The sequence below is a fragment of the Fundulus heteroclitus genome, chromosome 20, assembly GCF_011125445.2.
Source record: "Fundulus heteroclitus isolate FHET01 chromosome 20, MU-UCD_Fhet_4.1, whole genome shotgun sequence".
NCBI classification, from domain to species: domain Eukaryota; kingdom Metazoa; phylum Chordata; class Actinopteri; order Cyprinodontiformes; family Fundulidae; genus Fundulus; species Fundulus heteroclitus.
This window is the reverse complement of record NC_046380.1, coordinates 32,402,788-32,425,600: the sequence shown is the minus strand read 5'-3', so window position 1 is coordinate 32,425,600 and position 22,813 is coordinate 32,402,788. Positions and strand designations below refer to the sequence as shown.

General features: G+C 42.2%; 2 protein-coding genes across 5 annotated transcripts; both read left to right on the top strand.

The window, feature by feature from the left end:
- Positions 1 to 489: 489 nt before the first annotated feature.
- On the top strand, positions 490 to 1,212 carry gnrh2 (gonadotropin-releasing hormone 2). Its single transcript, XM_021320576.2, has 3 exons — positions 490 to 625; positions 760 to 843; positions 982 to 1,212. The coding sequence occupies exons 1-3, from the start codon at positions 497 to 499 to the stop codon at positions 1,018 to 1,020; spliced, it is 252 nt and encodes an 83-aa protein (XP_021176251.1). The 5' UTR covers positions 490 to 496; the 3' UTR covers positions 1,021 to 1,212.
- A 1,322-nt stretch (positions 1,213 to 2,534) lies between these two features.
- zmat1 (zinc finger matrin-type 1) lies at positions 2,535 to 21,428 on the top strand. 4 transcript variants are annotated; one of them, XM_021320559.2, is made up of 13 exons: positions 2,535 to 2,680; positions 5,914 to 6,020; positions 6,114 to 6,185; positions 7,711 to 7,843; positions 7,981 to 8,286; positions 8,395 to 8,485; positions 9,556 to 10,379; positions 17,654 to 18,022; positions 20,052 to 20,138; positions 20,373 to 20,462; positions 20,629 to 20,662; positions 20,762 to 20,813; positions 20,895 to 21,428. In XM_021320559.2, the coding sequence occupies exons 1-12, from the start codon at positions 2,542 to 2,544 to the stop codon at positions 20,778 to 20,780; spliced, it is 2,271 nt and encodes a 756-aa protein (XP_021176234.2). In that variant the 5' UTR covers positions 2,535 to 2,541; the 3' UTR covers positions 20,781 to 20,813; positions 20,895 to 21,428. The 4 variants fall into 4 exon arrangements, with proteins under 4 accessions (XP_021176234.2, XP_021176236.2, XP_036007745.1 ...); XM_021320561.2 differs by having other exon boundaries at positions 2,542 to 2,680; positions 9,556 to 10,187; XM_036151852.1 differs by lacking the exon at positions 17,654 to 18,022 and having other exon boundaries at positions 2,542 to 2,680; positions 9,556 to 10,187.
- The last annotated feature ends 1,385 nt before the right edge of the window (positions 21,429 to 22,813 follow it).

Here is a 22,813-nt window from a genome sequence, read left to right as displayed (position 1 = left end):
GAAGCAGCTGAAGAGAAACATTAAAAAAAATACCTGTGAAACCTTGGGATACTGAGAACTAAAGAGAGCCAGGTCCGACCCTCAAAGCAGTTATAGCAGCATCCTTACAAAACATCTGCATCTTTAAGTTGAGAGAGCTGAAGGTAAGGTGATTATTGCAATTTATTGTAACTGAAACCTTTTTTTTTTTTTCAGTCAAAGTTGTCTGACTTAAGATTTCTTTTTTCAAGCCTGATATTGTTTGCTAAATTGAGGCTGAGAACTAAACTAGTATATGGAAAAATAAAATTTACTCTAGAGAGTTGTTTAGCATGTTTGCAGCAAATACGTGTTGGTCCAAACATTCCGAATTACAGCATTAAAACAGCATATTTTGGGGTTGTTTCCCAACAACATGAAGTTTGTTATTAGTGGAAATAATGAAAAAAAAAATTTTTTTTCAGTAGCTCCAACTTTAGACAATAATTATCCTTTGTTCCTTTTAGGTGTCAATATCATGTCTCGGCTTGTTTTGCTGCTTGTGCTGTTTGTGTGTGTTGGCGCTCAGCTCTGCTACGCTCAGCACTGGTCCCACGGCTGGTATCCCGGGGGGAAAAGGGAGCTGGACTCCTTTGGAGCATCAGAGGTCTGAATTTATGTTTATTCTTTTATCAGTTTGAATCATTTAGTCATTACTGGAGAATGTTTTAGCTGTTTACCTATTTTTTTTCTCCTCGTGGTCAGACCCCACCACTCTGTTTTATTGTTATTTTTCTTCAGATGTCAGAGGAAATTAAGTTATGTGAAGCGGGGGAATGCAGCTACTTGAGACCCCAGAGGAGGAGTACCCTGAGAAACATTGTTGTAAGTGAACGGAGAGAAACCAGAGATAAGCTTTGCTTTTGACTGACACCATTGTGTTTTGATTGATAAAATGTAATTCATTCATATATTTCAGGGGAAATATTAGCAAAAAATGTGATAAATGACTCATTTTTACAGTTGGACGCGTTGGCCAGAGAGCTCCAGAAGAGAAAGTAACAGCTTCTCATCTCTAGTATGCTTCTCTACAGTGACCGTGTTCTCCTACGTCTTTGTCTTGCAGTCATTCTGTATTGTTATTTTATTTTTTGTTCTGTTTTTTTTTTTTTTTTGTCTAAAGTGTTTTTTCTGTGTGGCAAATCGAAGTGGAAGTTGTGTTAGCCCAAAATAAAGTGTCTATTTTGATACTAACCTGTTTGTGTGTTGATTTTTAATGTGGTAGAACTTTCAAAAGTATATTTATATATTATATGTGTTGAGTGAAAAGGGGTAGAATTTTTAGAAGCAGGCTAGCAAATATATAAGGAAAGAAATAACATATTCACACTTGGACATGGGTAATTTCAGAAAAAAACTGGGTAATTTCAGAAAAAAACTATTTAAATAAAATGTATATCAAATACAATAAATAAGTCTGCCACACCTATTTTACCTGAATGGTCACTTTTCTAAGTAGGGTTAGCTAGTTATGGTGGCCAGATCAAGGGCAGCATTTGGAGCAATGTTTTAGAATCCAGTGTTTTGGAGCTTTTTATTTATTGCCTGCATGACTTTGAAAAGTTACTAGTCTTATTTATTCAACCCTATGTGGACGCTTTCTCTTTTTTACAGTTTCACATTACAGCCCCAAACTTCATTTTATGGGGATTTGAAGTGATTTAGCTGCATGATTTAACTTCTTATGCTCCGCCTCAGTAGGAATAGATTAGGAGCATACATGTCAAGATCTATATTGTCACACCTTACCACAGATTTTCAACTGAATTTAACTCTCAATGTCTTTCTAACACATGAAGATGCATTAATGTAAACCATTTAAGTATTTGTTGATTGTGAGCTAGGCAATTATTATAATATCTTTCCAAAAAAAAAAAAAAGATAGGTAAGTATAGTCCAAAACTGTGGCCAAAATTAACCATAAATAATGTCCTCTACTAATCCTTAGCAAAGTTTGTTTTGTGTTTATTTCTCACTTTAACCCCCTAAGACCCGAACTCTTGTATGACATGCACTTTTAATTTCTCTTTGCTGTTTGGGTTGATTGGAACCTGTTAAGTGTACATAAAAATGTATCTTTTTACATAGCTTCTAGGAAACAATGTGGATTCAATATATCACAATGAAGTCACAATTGAGTAATGATATTCAAAAGTCTTTATTCAATGCCTAAACATAGCAGCATTTTTTCTGAGTGCAAAAAATAAAAATAATTGTGCCACTTTGAGCAATATGACTTTTTGAAAGGCAGCAATGGCTGGAGGGAGATCTACATAGGCTATGTCCAGAATAAATTATAAAATAAAACAAAAACAAAGATTCCAAACATTTTGTATTGTGCCCTTAAAGAGGTAACTTCGGTATTGTGGTCTAGACAAACCAAAATGTGATGTCCACCTATGTGGACGGCAGGTCCTAGAAGGTAAGAGTAATAAACAAATAATCAAATAAAAATCGGAAGCACACGTGTCTCCTGTGGGATATTTCAACTGCGCATGTGCTGACTAGCCACTGGGGAAAAAGATGGAGGCCTCAAACGTCTGTGCTCTGCTATCTGCTGAGTCAGATGCTAAAACTAACATTTCTAGTCCTCTTAATGCGGCTTCTGTCACAGATTCTGAAACAGTAATAAACAGTAAAACTGATAGTACCCTGATTAAAGGTGAGTTGTGTCTGGACTGTAAACATTTAGCCGTTTTATGCACTCACTCTCCGAAGTCCGAACCAGCGTTAGCTTCCTCGGCTAGCCGGGCTAGCCTTTCGAGCTAAAGAGGCTAACGTCAGCTGTGAGGTGTTCAGCGTTTTAACGACGAGACACGGGGTGCTGCGTTTTTATGTGTTGCCCAATTAAATGACTGCTCTACGACCAGGGCACGAACACCTAACAGAACCAAAGGGCTTGAATGCTGGGGGAAAATGGGTTGTTTGGCTCGGCTTATTCACACTTTAAATCTAAAGGACACTTATGAGCGGCTAATGCTGTCTTCTGATTCCCTTCAGCTGATTTAGTGAGCCAATGCTTTGCAGTGAGGAGGAAAACTTTGACGTCAAAGGGCAGACTGAGGACAGTTTTCAGTGAGTGTGGAGGATTACAGGCCAGGAGGTGGCTGGGTGACAGGAGGATCAGAACATGCTAAACTGGATCTGGTCTGAACAGATGAAAAACTTCATAATCAAACGCTCTGGCTCTATTGTAAATGCCCCAGGGGGCATATTGTGATCAAGATCAGTGCATCCTTCTGAGATTTGATTAATGGGCTTTGTCTGATTTGAAATAACCCTTAGGGGAGGAAAAAGAGAACGCTATCCTCGAATTGACCCAAAGCTTTAAAACCAAAATAAACACCATTTTCTGGTTGCTAGAGATGCAAATTGCAGAGAAAATTGTACCTTTTAGCTGTTTTGCTCTTTATACAGTAACACCAATCCAAGGTATAACTTAAGCACGTTGATCAGGCTGTCTGCTCACTTTTTTGCTTAAAGAAAAGCTTAACTTTGTAAAGGTGAGCAGTTGTACTGACATATTCTACTCAGAGTAGCTGACTTGTGCACCACCAGATGAAGTGGTTTAGCAACAGATGGGGGAGGGTAGCAGCATTACTCTGCTAAAAACACTGGTTGCACCAGCTCTCTCTCTCTCTCTCTCTGGCATGTTGGCTCAAACTGTGGGAACAACATGGCAGAAAGTCTGTGGGTTCTGATGTTTTTTTTAATTTATCCTGTTGCACCTTCATACCAGCGCATTGGTATTCTAAACGTATTTAATTGGTTTTGACGTAGGATAGCTTGTAACGGTTTAAAATGACAGCTTTTGGGTAAGTGCAAAAAAAGACAAGGAACAAAACCAAGATTTTTTTTTTAAGGAGCAATAAGTGAAATTTCATTATTTTAGAACTAAAAAATAGTTTTTTGAAGAACTAAAGGTATGTTTTCAGATGGTCTATGGTATGATGCCACACACTGTGTTCCTGTGCATGTACGTCCACGTGAACAGCTGCTACCCAGGGCTTAGCCCCTTCCCATAAAATGCCACCGCCAGGCACAAAATGGTAGAGAGCACGCCCAGCGGCTCAAACTGATCTCTTGCTAACGGCATAAAGTTATCAGTTACTTCTTCACTAGACATGTTTCTCTGAAAGGTGATGCTGTGTATTTATCCATTGCAAATATGCGAATAGGAGCTAGCTGGGTGGTGGTGATGGGGGGAGGTTGACGTCTTGGCTTCATCCGAATACCCTTAATAGCTTCTAGCAAAATGTTTTATTATTTATATTTTTTGCTGTTTTACTGTAAATATTTGAGCTTTGATTTTCTTTTGATATTTTTGATAATAAAAGACAAAAAAAATAGCTTCTAGCTCCTGCTCCTTGACCTTTTATGAGGTCAACAGTAAGAACTCTATCGTGGATAGGAAAGGAGCTTTGGACTGCTATGCTGAATTCGGACAGCCTTTAACTCCGACGTCATTACGTGACGGAAACACACATGGATGATGCAAGTCAAATACGGCCTTACAGCCTTCTGAAAATGAACTACAAAGTGCGCACTCGCTTCCCTCCAGACATTTTCATTAATTTCCGTGAGGGGGGCTGTGCTTATACGTCACGTCACTCAAAGGATTACTTTAAGCATTCTTAGCGCCGGTAAGAGATGCTACGGCAAAACTAGCCGCGGGAATGAGCATGCAGACTACTTTTCCTTTCCCCTTCCTTACTGACTGCACTATTCAGACAGCACCGATCATGGCGACCGCTGAAACACTTCCGCTTTGGCTAAAGAGTCCTCACTTTATAAGTATATAGTATTATTCAGATTGAGCCCTTGTTTTGGTCTACAGACAGTGCACAAGCATCAGTGGTGAAAAATTGCTTATTGCTCCTTTAATTTGTTTCCTTTTTAAAAAAACATGCTAATAAATTCCTTTCTTGGTTTAGAAACATTAATAGTGCAAAAGTGACACCAAGCACATTTTTTTTTTCTTTTTTACACTAAAACCATTTAGTTCATATTTCAAATGAGCTGAAGATTATTTCAGGGTCTTTGTTTGTGTATGCTTATGTTTAAATGAAGTTGTAAAGAAATGCTATTTTCAATTCCAGAGCAGAGGGAATAGGTTGTGAAACACTAAGTTCATCGTGTGGTTCAGGCCAAGTTTTAGGGTTTGATATAAATTGACATTTAACTCTTTAATTGAGTGGAAGTGGAAACAAGAATTATTCATCTTATGACAATAGCAATAATTTGTTAATAGTACAATCACGTTACCTAATATAGCGGATTGTAGTGAAGGGTCTACTACTTAATAAGTACACCTTGTGTTTGAGGTTCTGACTGCATGTACGGTTGTATTTGCAGTCAAAAGATTGATGGATTTCTGGAAATATTTTAATGTCTCTTTTATTGTCGTCACAATAAATCACACAAAGCATGGGGAAAAGATTTTAGGTCCACATGGCCCATCCTTACTGCGCTGTTTACCATTCTAGATGAAATCTAAATTGTGTACACATTTTTAGCAATTGAGACTATAAAATGAAATGTGTACCAGTGTTCTCGCTAAATAAGTGTTATTTCAGGATGGTTGTGTTTGAGCTCTCCTTGAGTTCTTTTTAATTTATAAATATATTGAGTTTTTTAAAAAAAAATAATAGTAACAGTTTTCATCTCTTCTAGGAAGTAATATTAAAAATCTTCTAGTAAGAAAATAGATCACAATTAGAGTTGTAACTGCATAAACAAAATGGTCTTAAACTGTTTTTTTTACCAAGTAAAGAGAGAAAATGGAACCGTAACTAACTTTAGAAAAAGTGTTGTATAAACAAAGCATTTGTTTTTTATTTTATTATTTTTTTTGTTATTATGGGTGATTTTATTTGATGCCGTTTTGTCATGCAGAACAAAAGAGTGACGAGGAGCTACTAGAGGGTCTCCTCACGGAGTATTACTGCCATGTTTGCTCCTCTAACCTGTTGTTTGAATCCAATCGGCTGGCCCATTATAAGGTGAGCGGTGCCGTCTGGTGTGGTATCAGCGCACTGAGCCAGCTGATGGGGGGGAGACTGTGTGATAATGCCTGGCCTGTACTCCACCTGCAGGGGAACAAACACGCTCAGCAGGTCAAAACGTACCTGAACGCCGTGAGAGTGGAGCTGGCCAGAGGTTGCCAGGTCTGTACTTATTTCAATTTTTAAAATATAATAATTCTAAAAATATATTTTTTATTTACTTGGGAATCAAACCTGCTATACTGCTGTACAGTAGAAGTAGAATAAGAATTATTAACATTAAGGTGGTTTCCATATACATTTGCCTGCATAGGTATTGCTCCTGGAGTTTCCCATGTTTTGTCCTGTTACAACCACAAGCTTCAGTGTTTTCTGTTGGGCTTTCATTTGATAGAGCAACAGAAACTACGTAGTTGTGAAGAAACATATACACATACATGGTTTTGAAGCTTTTTCACAAATAAAAATCCGAGAAGTGTGGCGTGCATTTGCGGTTCTGCCCCCCCCCTGGCTAAAACTTTGTCGGACCTCCGTTTCCTGCAGGTCCTTTGGACTAATGTCACTACCACCTTTGCACGTCTCCAGATTGAAACATTTGACCTTTACTCCAAAAAAGAAAAAGAAAAAAGCTCCAGTCAGATCGGCCTCAGTCATATCGGACGGAGAGCCTCCGCAAACGTCAAGCTTTGACACAGATTGTCACCTGAATTTGTGCCTGAACTTTGACTGGACCATTCGTTTGGACATCTGTTGTTTGCCCTGGATTTAGCTCCGTCCGTCGTCTCGTCGACTGAGCAGCTTCCATGTCTGCTAAAGAAAAGCGTCTTGCACTTCATGATGCTGCCACTGCCGTGTCTCACGGTGGGGAAGATGCGTGCAGTGTTAGCTTTTCTATTCTCATCTGAGCAGAGCACCATCTTCCATGTTTGTTTTGCCCCCTACATCAGTGGTCCTCAATGCCCCTGCCCTGCATGTTTTAGACGTGTCTCTGCTGCTGCACACCTGGTTCAAATGATTGCACGACCTCCTCAGCAGCCATCAAAGGCTGCAGAGGCCTCTCAATCACTCGTCCATATAGGTCAGGCGTGTGACGGCAAGGAGACTCCTAAAACATGCAGGACAGGGGTAATGGAGGACCAGGGTTGAGAACCACTGCCCTACGTGACCTTTTAGAAGTTAACAGAACCTCTTAAGGCTTTCGTTCTTCTTTACATTCTCCCACAATGTGTGAAACGTGCTGCTACTGTACCTGCCTCCAGATCCTTCCACCTGAGCTGCGGATCACTGTAGCTCCTCCACGGGCCTCTTGAGGGCTGTTTTCTGAGTAAGACTCTCCTGGCTTATCCGTAGGTGGGCTGTTTTCTCTTCTGTGTTTGTCGGTAGATAGAGAACGAGTGCATTTGGTTGTCCTGGATTTTATTTAGGGATCAGAGTAAAGGGGGGCCAGGATACAAATGAACACCAAACTTGTCAGATTTTTATATTCCATCACTACACAATTAGGCGCTGCTTTTGCCGAACTGTCACACAACATCCCAGCAAAATACAAGTTTGTGGTCCCAACGTCACAAAAAAGGGAAAAATAATTCATGAAAATAAAAAAACCTACACAGCCGTTAGTTTAGCGTCTTGATTTTACCGTCTTGATTTTACCGTGTGTGTCATGGCTGTCGGGTCTTTGCCACAGAGCGCGTCCCGTGATAAGAACCGTTTCTGTGAGCTGTGTAACATGGTGTTTAACTCGCCCGTGGTCGCAAAGTCACACTACGAGGGCAAAATCCACGCCAAAAACCTGCGGAAACAAAGCCTCCCTTCCCCAGGCAAGTGCTTTTTGTTTTACTAAAAAGGAAAGCTGATCTTCTTTCCTTTAAACATAACCGATGAGTGTTGTTCAGAGTTCTTCAGAAGCCCAGTCCCAAACTAACCAGAACTTGATCGTTTCCCAACGAATTCACAGAGAAGGACACAGAATTGCATCATTTGCCAAGTATCGCCCAGGATCCCTGTAACTCCGAGCAGAATTCGTCTCAGGAGGATGACCTGGAGCTTTGTCCTGATCCGACGCCTCCGCCCGGCATCCCAGATCCCTCAGCTTCCCCCAGCGACGAGGTTGATCTCAAAGATCCTGACAAGTACTGCAGCCTTTGTTGTGCCTCCTTCAACAGTCCTGGGGTGGCCTTGCAGCACTACAACGGGCGTAAACACCAGAGGAAAACGGCCCGACAGGAACTCCTCAGAGAGCTCGGAACAGATGTGCAGAAAGGTTGAAAAACAGCTAGCATGACATGCTAAAAAGAGAAAACCTTTGTGCTCGTAAGCAAACTGCTGATCATTTATGCTTTTATTGTTTTTGTGCCTTGTTTGTCTCCAGGAAACCCTTTTATGTGCGATGTTTGTGGTGTATCGTTCGACTCTGTGGAGATGTACCAGGGTCACATGCAGGGGAACAAACACCAGATCAGGTGAGATCAAGGCTGTTTTTGATGCCGTTTGTTTAGCATCAATCTCGACAAATATTGTCTGAAGGCACTTTACAAAAAAAAAAAAAAAACCTCAATCCAATCAAATAGATTCAAAATCAAATATTCTGATTTTATTCTGTTTACTAAACAGTGCGGTCAGGTTCCGTTTATTGGTTAAAAAGTTTTCTGTCTAAGGAAGCCCAGCAGATTGAGTGGAGTCACTGGCCTGCAGCCTTTTGAGATGTTAACTTTGCAGCAATCCCTCTTGACAATTTCTGGTCGATCCGATCGTTTCTGAGGTTACCACTTAATTTTTACGATCAAAGCGTGCAACATGTTCCAGGTCTGTCCAGAAAAAACTTTGCCAAAACATTACCTGCCACACAGGACCATGAGTAACGGTGGTGGATGGGGTTGTTGGGAGTTCATGGCACCAGAAACATTTGGGATTAAAGGAAAACTAATGATCCACCGTCTGCACAGTGAAAGAAACATGGTGATGGCAGCTGAGGGGTTGATTTTTAATTAATTTTATTTTTTTTATTTTTTTTTCTGAACGTTGTCCATTCAATATGACTGAGCTCCAGTTGCAAGGAAGGATGGGCAAAAAAAAAAAAAAAAAAAATGCAAAGCTGAAACTCCCCCTAAAACCTGCAGCTGATTCTCTCCAGTGTTGGCTCAGAGGAGCAGAATGCACATGGATGCCACACTTTTCAGAACTTATTTGGCAAAAAAAAAAATAGAAAACTATTTCTAATCTTTGCACGTCACAGTTTTGCTCTGTTTCTTTGCTACTTTTGCATAACATCCCCAAAAAGGTACTGTGCACGAAGTAAACAGAGAAAATCAAAGAGAGTTTTATTTAATTCAGGCTAATTCTGGACACCAGCTAACATGCAGGAGATGAATTTGTATGCGAGCGCACAGATGTCTGAGCACCGGGCCTGAATATTCTAACCAGGTTTCTAAGCATTCTACCTGCTCCAAGCTCCTGTTTGTATATGTCGGGTGGCGTGATAAACTTGTGCGGGAAATCAACCCAACTCTTGTCTCTCTCTGCTGCTGACCAGGGAGAGGAAGCTGAGAGACGTCTTTAAGTCCCAGCCGAAGGTCTACGGCACGTTCGCAGACGAGCTCGCCGACTACATCCAGGTGCAAAAGGCCCGAGGAATCACCCCCAAGACCGCTCAGCCTCTCCCTGAAGAAAGCCCTCAGGACGACGACGCGGGAGAAGACGAGGTGCAGCGCGAAGGCTTGAACCAGTGCGACTTCACTCCAGCGCCTCTTTTTATGCCCGACGTCTCTCAGACTCCCCGTCCTCCGCCAGCGCCGTGGTTTCCGTTCTGCCCCGTCCCATTCTGTCCTCCCTTTGGCTGGCCCTACACCTGTCCTCCTCCTCCTCTCCTCCCCTTCCCGGGGCCCACACACTTTACCGCTCTGCCCACAGGCGGTGGGCAGCAAAGCAGACTCTCTACTTCCTCCGCTGGTACCGCCTCGTCGTCGTCGGCCTGCTCGTCCCGGAGCTCCGACGCCAGCGACGGCGACGAACGCGACGAGCACGGGAACGTGGAAAAGAGGAAAACGAGACGACGCAGAGGAGGAGAGGAGGCGTCTGACACAGAGGGAAGGAGGAGGAAGAGACAGAGGACGGGGAGGTGGGGGGAGAGCCGGGGGAAGAAGCGGACGCGACGAGACAAAGCAGGTCAGAGCTTTGAGGTGGACGGAGAGCGAAGCGCGGCTGACAGATTGCACTCGCAGGCGTTTAAACGCACGGACGGAGGGAGGGAGCGCGGGAGCAGTAGGTCAGCCAGAGCCAGAAAAGAGAAGAAGAGAACGATAGACAGGGTGGACACGAGGACGGAGGAGGAGAAGCTGTGGGACGACTCCATTCTGGGTTGTTGATTTAACACTAAAGTCATATCAGTACTTAAACTCTACTTTGATCACCTTTGCTAAATATCACTTTATCACGCTTGAATTAATAATATTAAACGGCGCAATCTAACTTTATGTATTATTATTATTTTTATTATTATTAGTACTTTTAAAAAAAGGGGGAAAAATGAGATGACTGGATGCCTAAATGTGATGATGCAACAGGCGCTAGCCGGCTAGCCCTGCGCTGTCCGTCAGTTTTCTGGACGGGCGTCGTTTGCTCAATGATCCGTCATAACGCTGTCAGCTGCTGCGCACAGACTGTAGCACCGACGGTGACCTCCGGCTGGCGACGTCGAGCTTCAGGCAGAGCCTCGCTGAAGGAAATAAAAGCCCATGGATACTGAAAGCTTAGTCATTTCTTTCCTTTTGAGTTTCTCTGCCTTTTTTTTTTTTTTTCTCTCACTCAGAGAAGCAAAGAGTGAAAGAAGGCTAGTACGCACGGTGAGAGGGTTCCGGAGGTGTCCCGAAACGATACTGCATCATGGATCCAAGGAGATCCTGAGCCACGGCACGTAAAAAACACGCGAAGGCAAAGGGAAGCCTTGAGTGCTGAGGCTTTTCCTCGCTCCGCAGCGCGCAGACGTGGATGTAATTTGCACGCTAGATGTTTGGGGTCAAACAGGTGCAAGGGTTCAAATGAGAGCGACTCTTCACCAACCTCGGCGTCTGCGTGTTGAAAACGGCATGTGACGGGTTCAGATGAGGGCGGCTCACGCTGCCGCGGGCTAGAAAACAGCTGCGTTAGCAAAGCTTTGTTCTTTTCAACAACACACACACAAGACAACCTGGGTGTCCAGCATGGCGCAAATCCACAGGTGGGAGTTCAGGGAGCACAACATAAAATACCTAAAACCTGTGGGTTTTCTGTTTGTGTTGCACTGACCCAACCCATTGGGGTCGAGTAGGATTGAAACGTTCATTCATTTCAGTCATTTGGTTTAAAAAGTGAAACTCCTACAGCTCTTGAAGCTTCACCTTTTCCTACGACAGCTTTTCCTTCCACTCAACCTTTCATCAAAATGTGATACAGCACTCTGAACGGCCTTTTGGATGCTACCCTCCTTTCAGGGGGCGTTTACAGACCTTCCTTAAACGTGACAAGGCCGGTACATCTACAATTTATTAGTCTAACGCAGCACTTTAAATGTTAGTTTTTCTCAAAAGTAGACCAAATTAAATAAATACTTGAACTAGGACAGTGCGATGAACTTATACAAGTTTCACTGTTGGATTGGTGTGATAAAATACATTTGAGTTGTATTTTATGTCTGTAATTCCCAGGGTGATGCGGCGTGTGGACCAATGGCTCACAGAGCGATGCATTTCAAGGCTTATATTTGTGTTAATCGGGATGGTTATGACTCGCAGCTGATGGAAACCAAACATTTAGTTTCTCAGAATATCAAAATTTCCCCCAAGATAAATATCAGCCCACTAAAGAGCTAGGCCCTATAATGTGCGAGTTTCACGTTCTGAATAAGTCACCGATAACAAATTCCCTTTTTTTTTCAGGATAATCTTTATTGAGATGCTTTGACCCGTATTTAAGTTTGTGTCTCTGGTTGATCTTTCTCTCTTTTTTTTTTTTTTTTTTTCAAAGATGTTAAAGAGCGATGAGTTGAGGGTAGGAATTTTCACCAATCCGCCTCACTGCGCCTTTGCTTGTTACTGAAGGTAGAGCGCATTTTGCTTGAGAGAAAAACTCTGACTCCGCACTTCAAAGTTCTGTTGCGCTCTGGGAACGGGGGAACTGTTTAAAGCGACCCGTGCAAACGCACCAAACGGCGTGAATAAAATTAGGCGAGTTACTAGCGGGTGCTGAAATTGTGTGGAAATGGGCTGCATGGAGCTGAAAAGTGAATTTAGAGGCGCAGAGGTGTCGGCTTCTACTCAAAGCGCAGCGACGGAGACCAACAAAGGCTTTGAGAGCTCCACGGTGCGCGAGGCGCACCTCTGAAGCCCCCTGAGATCTCCTGTTTTCAAAGAATCCTGTGGTCTCGCGCTCTTCCTCGCTCGCAGGTTCGACCCCCGTAGAGCTGCGAGATGCCCACATCCTCTCACTTTTAAGACCCCCGCCAGGCCGCCCTGTACCCTTAAACTTTTAGACACACAGAGAAGAACATTTCCCGGCGCCGCTTATCAGTCTGCTGACAGAAGTTCTTGTTCTGGTGACAGTCCTGTTACTCTGAATTTTGGACTGCGCTGTGTACTTGGAGTATTACACCGTCAGACACACGTGGAAACGGTATTTTAGTCCAGTACATCTGTCTCAAGTGTTTCCACCCCCCCAACATAAAGGAGTCCATTGTGCAAATTCTTACAGAAATATGTTCAGTTGTTTTATTGTTGATCGTTGTGTAGGAGGTTTCAAAAAGGAAAACAAAGCCAAGCTCAAAGGCACGGCCCCGTCATTTTGTTGCTTTTCTAGTTGTGCGGAATCCAGCGAGCACATTTTCTAAAGGCTTCACTTTTCAACCTAGAAGCCAATTTTTTTTTTGTTTTCTTAACTCCTCTGAATCCTGAGCTGGGATGTCCAGGCTTTCTGGGCTGGCTTTTTGGTTTTGCTGCAACCTGCAGCTCTGAAACCGGAACCTGTGAACTGGGAAATAAACATTGCTGCGCATCTGCTCTTTGTTTTGCTTTTTCAGAACCAAGGTAGAAAGTTTCGCATAATCTATGATCGTTCTTTAGTTTTAGTTCGCTTTGGGATTTAAAATAGCAGGTTTATGTGTGTTGAGTGTGCGATCATCACTAGCTGACACATCAGATAAGAATTAACCCAAGTAATACTTTTTGACTCCAAAATACAGACTAGAAAATCCAAAGTTTCACACGGCTGATCTTTGTGAGAGGCAGTGGCGGTTCTAAGGGAAACGTTGCCCTGGGCTAGCCTTTCATTATTGCCCCCCCACCCCATCATCCCACTGAGCTACAACCCTAAATAGTCTGCTCTCCAAAATTCAGTAACTTTTTCAATATCTAACTTAATTAACAGCTACAAACATCCATCAGTTCTTGGGCTTTGTAAAAACAAGCTTTATTACATACAGTTAAGCACAAACTTATTCATTCGCCTGGCTGATAAAATACGCTTTCATTTATATCCCAACATGTTTCTACTGAATGCTGATAACATTTCAGAGCCACCCAGACTGAATCCGATGAAGACTGTGGAGGGAGCTGAAAATTAGGGTGATGGCAAAGTGGTCTTCCAATCTCACAGGCTTGGTTTTAGTCACCAAAGATGCCAGTTGAAACGTACGAAAAGCTGCTCAGCAGTGCCAAGAGTTTGGTTGCTGGAAATCCCAAACAGATTCAGTTGATTATTGAAAAGGGTGTAATTTATTTTGAACATGGCATATCTTCAGTTTAATGTGAATGAAAGCAGATACGTTTTTCTAGACTGACACATTGCTCGATTATTTTTTTGAGTGATGCGTGTCTCAGTTATTCAAAATTCAGAATTGAATCTGAGTTGAAGGAAAGTAACTTCCAATCTAGATCTGCCTGGATTAGGACTAACGTAGGCCTGACTGTGGAGGACAAATTGACTAAACATATTTAGCTTCTTGCTGATATTGAACTCCTAAGCTGCGTTTACACAGATTCATTCACCCAGCTGTACTCAAAAACAAAGATCGCTAGGCAACCTGGGGGGTTCAATGCCTTGCCCAAGGACACTTTGTTAGTCTGACGCCAGCTTCCCCAACCACATGTCAATCCTCCCATCGCCAAGCGACTAATCTTCACAGTGAGCCGGAGCTGCCACTTACAATATTTTTTATAGACAACAAAGATACTGATATAGATAAATTGGCCACATATAGATTTCAATAACCCGGGTTTGACCATCCTTTAAATTGTAGTTTTGATGTTTTTAGCAGTCTTAAGGTTTTGATGTCATAAAGCATTCAAAATGCCCCTTATCGACGTTTAGACTCAAAGAATAAAGCGTTCATTAATCTCAAACTGTTTCAGGGAAATTAAGAGCTCAGGGGCATTTATGCTGTTCATGATCGATCAGCAGATGATGAGAGTTCAAGTCTCTAAGGATGAAGCTGTGCTTGGCTGTAATTTTCACTGATCGGGTTTGTAAGCAAACTGGTTCTGAGCCGTCTGGTTGAATATTAAAGGCGGCCTTTTGGGGGGTTTGGGGTAATACGAGCTCTACAAGCAATCTATGAAAGACGTTTCCTCCCAGGGACAGCAGGGACGTGGACCCAAGGGTCACACTGCACCCCTTTAAATACAAGGACGTGGTGAACTTTGAACCTGTGAGGTTTTGACTGAAAACCGAGACTTTTCAGCACAAGACGTGAGGAAGCTGCTTTAGCTTGGTCACAAGGAGAATCATGCGTCTACTGTAGCTAATATGTCTAAAGAACAAATGCCATCCTGGCAGCGCTGTGTACAGAAATACCTCAGTGTTTCATATTGGGATACAAATGATGTAGCAATGTTCTTCTTTTAGGCCACTGAGCTATCATAAGATGAATAATAATTGAACCACACAGCCTGTTCTTACTTAGGCTATAAGTCAGATGGAGAATCCGTCACCCTCGGCACATTCGTCGTCTCTTTTCACCGTCTTTATCCTGTAGCTGGAACACGTTGCCACAGAGCAACGCGTGAGTTTTGAAAATAAAGGAATTCAACTCCACTAATATTTTTAAGTTAAAGATTCCAAAACCAAAACAGATGATGATGATGATGAAACAGCAGTTAGCGGCATCTCCGCTCGACTGTTTCTGAGTCGAGGTTCTGTTTTTTTGATCCGGAGGTGAAGTATGAACCTTTACCTGAAATGAGTTTGGTTTTTACAGCCGCTTTCATCAGCTAAACAAAAAGATAAAATAAGATAAGATAGGCTTTATTGATCTCACAGTGGAGAACTTCACCTTTCACAGATCGGCTTAATAAACAAAAGAGGGTGCCAAAAGGAGGAAAATTGCATGAGGCATATAAGGTGTGTCTACATATATACAGTGTATCAAAAAATAAAAGTACAAAGGAAATAAAGCAGATATTTAGGATGACTTATGTACATTCAGGTGACTTATATACAAACGGATTGATGTTTGAAACACGTTTTTTTTTTTTTTTTTACACAAGCTGTGGTGCAGTTTGCGTCCTAATAAAAAACGCTGAGAGAGCGTTTTTTTTAAACCAGATTTAATAGAAATGGGCCCTTTGTGATGTAAAAACATATTTTGTCAAACATGATTACAGCCATTTGTTCACCAGAAAATGAATAATCTTTGCATAAATTATTATTATTTTTTTTCATAATTAAAAATGAGCTCTAAAGCTCCACGGATGAGACGAAAAGCTCAGGTTTATCTCTAAATACCACCTCCGTTGGATATGCGCTTGCTTTGCATGATGCCAGGAGTAAATAGGATAAATTACTGGGTTTGGACACTAGTAAAGATTAAAAAAATATACGTAACACAGGGTAGTTTATATGTTGATCACTGACTGACGGCTGTCGCTGCTCGGCGTGTCGGTGTTCCCTCTCCTCCACGCTGTGCACCGAGCTCCTAAAGCTGCAGGCAGGGCTCTAGGTCACACACCTGGGTCCAGACCACAGCGCTGCAAGCTGCTGCTCCGGGAATATACATGTTTGTTTTTATTGTTTGATATGTGGTTTCATGGCAGCTCTTATCACGTCTCCATCTGTTTGTAATGATCTGGGTGAGGCGAGACGCTCCTTGCTCGAAGCCGAAGGCTCCAGAAAGTTTCAGTGAATTGATCAGCATCGTGTTTTTGTTTCAAACCCAACTCGTTTTTTATCGTCTGTCAGCAATAAACCTCGTGCATAAACCAGACTGTCTGTACCAGATCAGACTCTGGACCCCAGGCCCATATTTAGGGAAGTGAAAATTGCATTGTTACTGAAAGTCTGCTCTGCGTTTGGGCCAATCTCAAGCTGGGGATGTAGCTTTAAAGACAGACGGGCCTGTCAGCACAGTTTCCTCCCATCTTCTCTGACTGACAGGCAGAGAGCAGGAAAAAGAAACTGCCTTCACCTCAAAGCTCTCCTCTTTTACACACTCTCGAACACACTGGCGACTTGACAAAATGAGCCCACCGCCGCGGGTCTGGCTTCTCCTGACCGCTTTGCTTTGGACGTTTGGTGAGACCTTTTTTTCTTCTTCTTCTCTGCAGTTTTACTGGCTCGCCGTGCTGCAGGCGACGCGTCTTCACAAACGTTCACCATTTAGGATGTTGTCGTCCGCTCAGACTGATGTTCGTTTAACTTCGCAAGCTTCTCCTACCTACGTGTTATGACGGCGTTTTAATGGACCCAGCTAGTTTAAAATTGAACAAACTGTTTAAAAGTTACAACCTTTTTTTTTCTCTCCACATTACAGAAATTACCAGCAGTGCTCAGACGTATATGTTCTTACGCAGCGAGGGTAATTTAATCTGTACGGCTACGTTTACGTTGTACACGGTTTTTGTGGGTGATAAACTATTGATGCGTTGACTACAGAAGGCTGGAGGCCTGCATAGAAGTCAGATCACTCCGCAGCTATTAGTATTTGTTGGCTCTGTTGCAGTGGGTTGAAAATATTCTTAAGGTTGCTCATGTTTTTTTTCTTGAATTTGTGCATTTAGTAGATAAATGCTTGTTGAGTTGTTTGAATTGTGCTTTTCTATCAAACTCTTCCTCGTCCCGCACTGTCCGCCGCTCACCTTTCGACATTTCATAATATCAGTGGTTGCTGCATTTATATTTATTTATGCAGCACGTGCACAAACAGTCTCACAGACATAGTAGTAAGACGCTTCATGGCGGATTGTGAGAGAGGATTAAACAACTCTTCGTATGGAGGCCTCGCTTAACGCTTGCATACATTCTACATTCATTTTCGTTCACAGCCATTTCCATCTTTGTCGCAGTTGTTGCGATTGCAGCGTTTCTGTACTGTCGCCTCGGTTTTTAAAAAAATGTTTTAATAGTAACTACTGCGCGTCTTCGTTTTTTTTTATACCTGGGAAATTTCTCGCAGCGCCCGCCAAGCTTTGCAAGCAACAAACGTTGGACGATGCAAACGGAGTCCTCAGGGTGAAATTCACGAATCTACGTTGACTTCTGCTTCTTTATTATTATTATTTATTCTCTCATTAAAATGAGATGACCCCAACTAGCTCTAGCCAGACTTTTGAGTTGCCCGTGTTTGACTTTCTTTTATCGTGTTCCCAAACTTTGTTTTTACCCTCCAGGTTCGAGCCAGATCGTGCCACAAGAACTCGCCAAAGTCGTTTACCCTGAGATCAACAGCAATGAGACTATTGAATGTGACTGTGGTAAATTCAAATGTGACTCTGCCTTCTGGTTCCGAACGGTTCCCAATGAGGCCAAAGTAGAGTTCATAGCCAGATCCAACAATGCTGACCGTGTCAACTATGGGCCTTCGTACGAGGCACACAAGGCTCGCTTCAAGTTAAGCAAGAGGAGCAGCGGCTTTGCCCTGCGCATCATCAGCGTGACTAAAGAGGACGCAGGGTTTTACTCTTGTATCCTTACGGGAAAAGATGAAAACTCAAAGACCACAGAAAAGTTTAATCCTGGGGCTGTTTTACGGCCAGGAGGTTAGTATCTTTTAAATTAGTATCAAGTGTTTAGTTATACATGTCTTGAATGTTTTTAATGCCATTTATTTAGCGGCAGATGGTGAGGTCTTTTCAAACATAAAAACAAAAAGACAAAGGAAATTACGATCGGAAATAATTGTGCAGTTGAGCTTCGACTCTTATTCTCCAGCCACTCCAAAGTTTATTAATTAGAGCTAAAAAATAAAAAAAACAATCTGAAAAATGAAGATTCCACAGACTTGTGCTCTGCTTTATTTCCACCAGAATTTTACACAATGTTTTTACTTCCGTTCTCAGCAGCGCTGGACTCCTACAACCAAGTGCAGTCAGAGGAATTACCCCCAGGAACACTCGTTTACTGCTCTTACTGAGAGAAATAAACATGTTATAAACATCCATAAGCAGCATTATTCCCCTGAAAGTTAGCGCAGATTCGGGCTCTGCTCCAGACGTTGATTCCTTGGAACCACAAACCCAAAACAATGCCAGTAGGTTTCATGTAGAATACCTCAGATGCCGTCTTTGGATGCGACATGTCTATTCGGACATGACATTTTTTCCCAAACGTCCACAGGAGGAATTATTTTTAAATAAGTAAGTGCTCCCCATGGCCAAGGGAGAGTCTGCCGGAGTGTAAGAAATATAGCAGTAAAAACAAAGCTGTCTTTAAGATTCTTCTTAGTATTGTTTAAGAAAAAATATTAAAATTCTGTACCCTCCAATTTTATTGGCCCCTTTGGTAAGGATGTGTAAAAAGCATTTAAAAACACCCCCGATAAAAAATAACGGTTTGTAAAAAATCCGCCTCTGGACTGAATTTAAATAGCGCTGTTCTAGTCCCTCTGACCACTCAATCCGCTCTACTTTATGGCCACTTTCAGAGAGTTGCATTCACATTCAATCACCGATACGCAGATCAGTAGGCAACCTGGCGTTAAGACGGGGAAGCTGGAGTCAAACCCACAACCTTCCGATTGCCAGACAACTATCCTACCCAGTTAGAGCAGTTGTTCCTAACATGAAGTACAAGTGGATCAAACATTTCTTTTAAACTAAATCTAGCAGAAGTGTTTTTAATGCGTGGGCCCACTTTGCTTTGTGAAGCTGATCAAAGTTGAAAAACATTTCTTTAGAAATCCATCATCATCTTTTTTTTTTTTTTTAATCTGGCGATATAAAAATGAGGTCGCACAGATCTCAATCTCTCTTACGCACTCTTAAAAATGGGAAACACAAGAGAACATAACAGTCCACTGAGGAAGACGTGTAGCGCTGGTCAAAATATTGCAGCTTTAGCCTGTTTGCAACGTCACTGTGCAGGCTGTGATTTCAGAATCCCAGAGTGCTTCATATACTGGAATAAATATTAGCTGAATAGGCTTTACCATGATGAAGGCTCGCTTTTCCAGGAGTCGTTTTGGCTACACTTGTTTAGTACAAGCATCGTAGAAGATGCTTTAGGAGTGCATGAAACTGCAACTTAGTTGTTTCATTTCTGAAACAGATGTTGTTTCCCGATGCATCGTCATAATAAAGTTTTTGCCACTGATTAAGTTTTTTTTTCAGAAGCTGAATAGACCGGTGACTATCCGGGTTCATCGTGCGCATTGAACCCAAAGTTGAATTATCTTAACACAGTTTAGTTGAACATTTAATTATTGTATGTCATACAGTTATCACAATGTTGAGAAGTTTAAAATGGTTAAAACTGCGACTACCAAGGTGAAATGAGCCAAATCTATCTGGGCAGCACTCGCTCTAAATGGTGGGACGGGGGGGGGACGGGGGGGGGGGTGAAAAGCTGCCAAGCTCTCTGTTGGAGGACTGCCATAAAGTCTTTTAAAATGAGACGTTTATGCAGCAGGAGACGACATCGTGGGCAGCCATCTCTACCTGCAGTGTAAAATAAATGTGGAGGTCATTATCTGTAAGGATCTGCTGCAAAAATTCGTTTAAAATGATCTCTTTTTCTAACTTTGTATACATGGTTCTTGTGTTGTTGTTCTTGTTTGTTTGTTTTTGGCAGAGACCCGTCCAACTCTACCTCCAGTCACAAAGCCTAAGTCTAAATCCAAACCCCGCTGTCCCTGCACTCAGAGGAATCACCCACAGGGTACGCGCCCTTTTCAGCACTTTCCACTGTCTGAATTTAGGATCATTACTCTTTGCGTAGAGGGTGCAATTATTTTACACTGACAGATTGGACTCCTGTCAAAGCAAAAGAAAACAATGTAGTCACAGCCTTTGGGAAAACACGTAGCTATCACGACAGCTTATACAACACTACAACTATGTTTACAAGGTTAAAGGAAGACCGATGCCTAAATTTGATGTATTTTTGCTCCAGATGGCTGTCACTCTCTGGTTCTTTGGCCGCTTGTCGGAGTTGTTGCGAGCTTGGGTCTGTGTCTTCTCGCCACGCTGTATTACTTCAGCCGTAAGTAGCGTTCGTGTTTAATGCGCAGGTTTCTATGAAGTCAGGGGGGAGAAGAGAAACTAAATATTACATCATGAAATCATCCAATGCACACGTCTGAGGAATCAGAATAGATGTTTCTTTTGTCTTTAACTTGTTTTTGACTGTCTTTTTGGTTTTTTGACAGGACTGCCCAAAAAATGTCACCACCACTTTGTGAAGTAAGTCCAAACGCAAAATGCTCTGGTTTCTTTTGTGATCTAAAATGTTTTATATTGCACTGAATGCACTGATACGTCTCTTTGTGTTCCATCATTAAGGAAGAGGCTGATGAACTAAAGCCGGTCATTTTCCGTTTTTATTGGACCTTAAGTGAGTATCCTGTGCATGCAATGTAATTTACCATCTTCACCTTTATTTAGAAACTAACAAAACTCGTTCTTCTGGCTGCAGATGCTGGATCGCTTCACTGAAGCACTGCATCGTTTGGAGACTGAGTGCCATGAGGCGCCCTGAAGACCTTCTCTGCTAAAAGCAGCTTATTTGCGACGGAGAACATGTCCGCAGCCCGAGGCAGGACGCAGCTTTGTAACATATCGTCATGTATATTAAGAAATGCTCTGTATTCAATCCTTAACCCAGATTTCCGTTCACCCAGAATGTTTCTGTCACTGCTTAGTTTGTAGATTTTATAATCGTTTATCCCTCATTTCACCTTGCACCAAAGAGCTATCGGGATTTTTTTATCGTGATTTCCCCCCCCCCCCATCGGGATCGTGTAGCATTTCTGGCTATGATTAAAATTGTTTTTCAGACAAAATCAGCAAAATGTTTTCTTCTAGCGTAGTTGTTCCAAGGTGCTCTTTTTCTACATAGTTTTTTTCTCCCTTGTGTATTTATTTGTGTTAATGTGACGTTTATTGCAAAAATCTTGTATGTTGGCACATAAAACTCAGAGAATAAATTCTGTGTTATTTTTATCTATGATTGCAGTTTTTTTTTTTTTTGAAAGTAGTAAAGTTGTGCATTTGCAGCTAATCGCAGCGTGGTGAGAGTTTCTTACATCAGTCAGCTCCGCTCTGAACATTTTATACAACATTAAAGACCATATGAGGGGGAATAAGAGGTCAAGCAGCGCAGGCTACCAGGGACAAAGACGTGTCCAGGTCCTTGAGATTATTACAAGTCCTCTGCTTCAAAAAAAAGAAGAAAAGAAAAAAAAGTGTTGTGTGTATGCGTTTGGAGAGGTTTGGAAGTGGGTGTAGTACTTCCATTGTCAATATTGTGTTCAGCGGAAGTTGAGTAGGTGAGTGACAGGGTTTGGTTTCATCTAGTTTTGATGCTTAAACTTGCATCATATTCGGTTTCTGTTTTAGCGATACCCGATTTATGGGGATAAGCTTTGCTGGAGGTGCAGCGTTCCAGGTCATTTTTACAGCAAAATGTGTTTAATTCTGACTCACAACCTTACCCACACACACACACAAATCTAGTGACAGTCCTCGGTCACATACACTTTCACACCTGTGCGACGGGGGAATGCAAAGGCTCGGCTGAGCTGGTGGTTGTGCGGGTCCCGGAGGGGGGGGGGGGGGTGTGCAGCCCCTTTTCCTGTGCACTGGAGACAGAGGAGACAGCCATGTTCACGGAGATGCTTATCGCCCCGCTCAGCTTTGAGCGCCTCGTCTCGTCTCCGAATCAAAACGACCACAAAAGATACCACACAAAGAACCGCAAGCTGTGACAGGCTGAACAGAGACAGTAAGAGAAAGACACAACGGCTCTCCAGAGATGAAAAAAAACACGCCAAGGATGGGTAGAATGAATAAAACACGACAAATGCCTTCCGGAAGGTTTTTATTTATATTGAATCACATACATAATGTGAGTAAATATTTCAGAAAAGGTTTGTGTAATCCTGTGGTAATGCATTTCTGTTGCGGCGTCATTGGAGTAACGAAACAGGTCAAGCATGCAGTAAGAAACATGGCGACAAGTGGTGAATCTGTTGAGAACAACCTTGTTTATTAGGTGAACAGCATCATTACAGCGTGCAGCAGCTATCTTAAAAAAAAAATTCTTCAAACATTTCCAGAAGAAATTTAAAAACCAATTAATGTAAAATGAGTTACAAGATGAACACATTAGGCAATGCTAGTGAGCATGAAGTCAGGAAACCACACAGAGACCGCCTATGGCCTAGTTTCCTGTATCAATGTACTGTCAGGTTTTGAAAAATCTCCCCCTGTATGGTTCCTGCTGTTTATCACATGCCTTAGAAGCTGTAGGAAAGGTTTTCTCTGGTTGTATGAAACACAGAATCCCACAGCGCTGCCTCCCCCCCGCCTGCTGGGCACTGCCGGTCAGCTTGC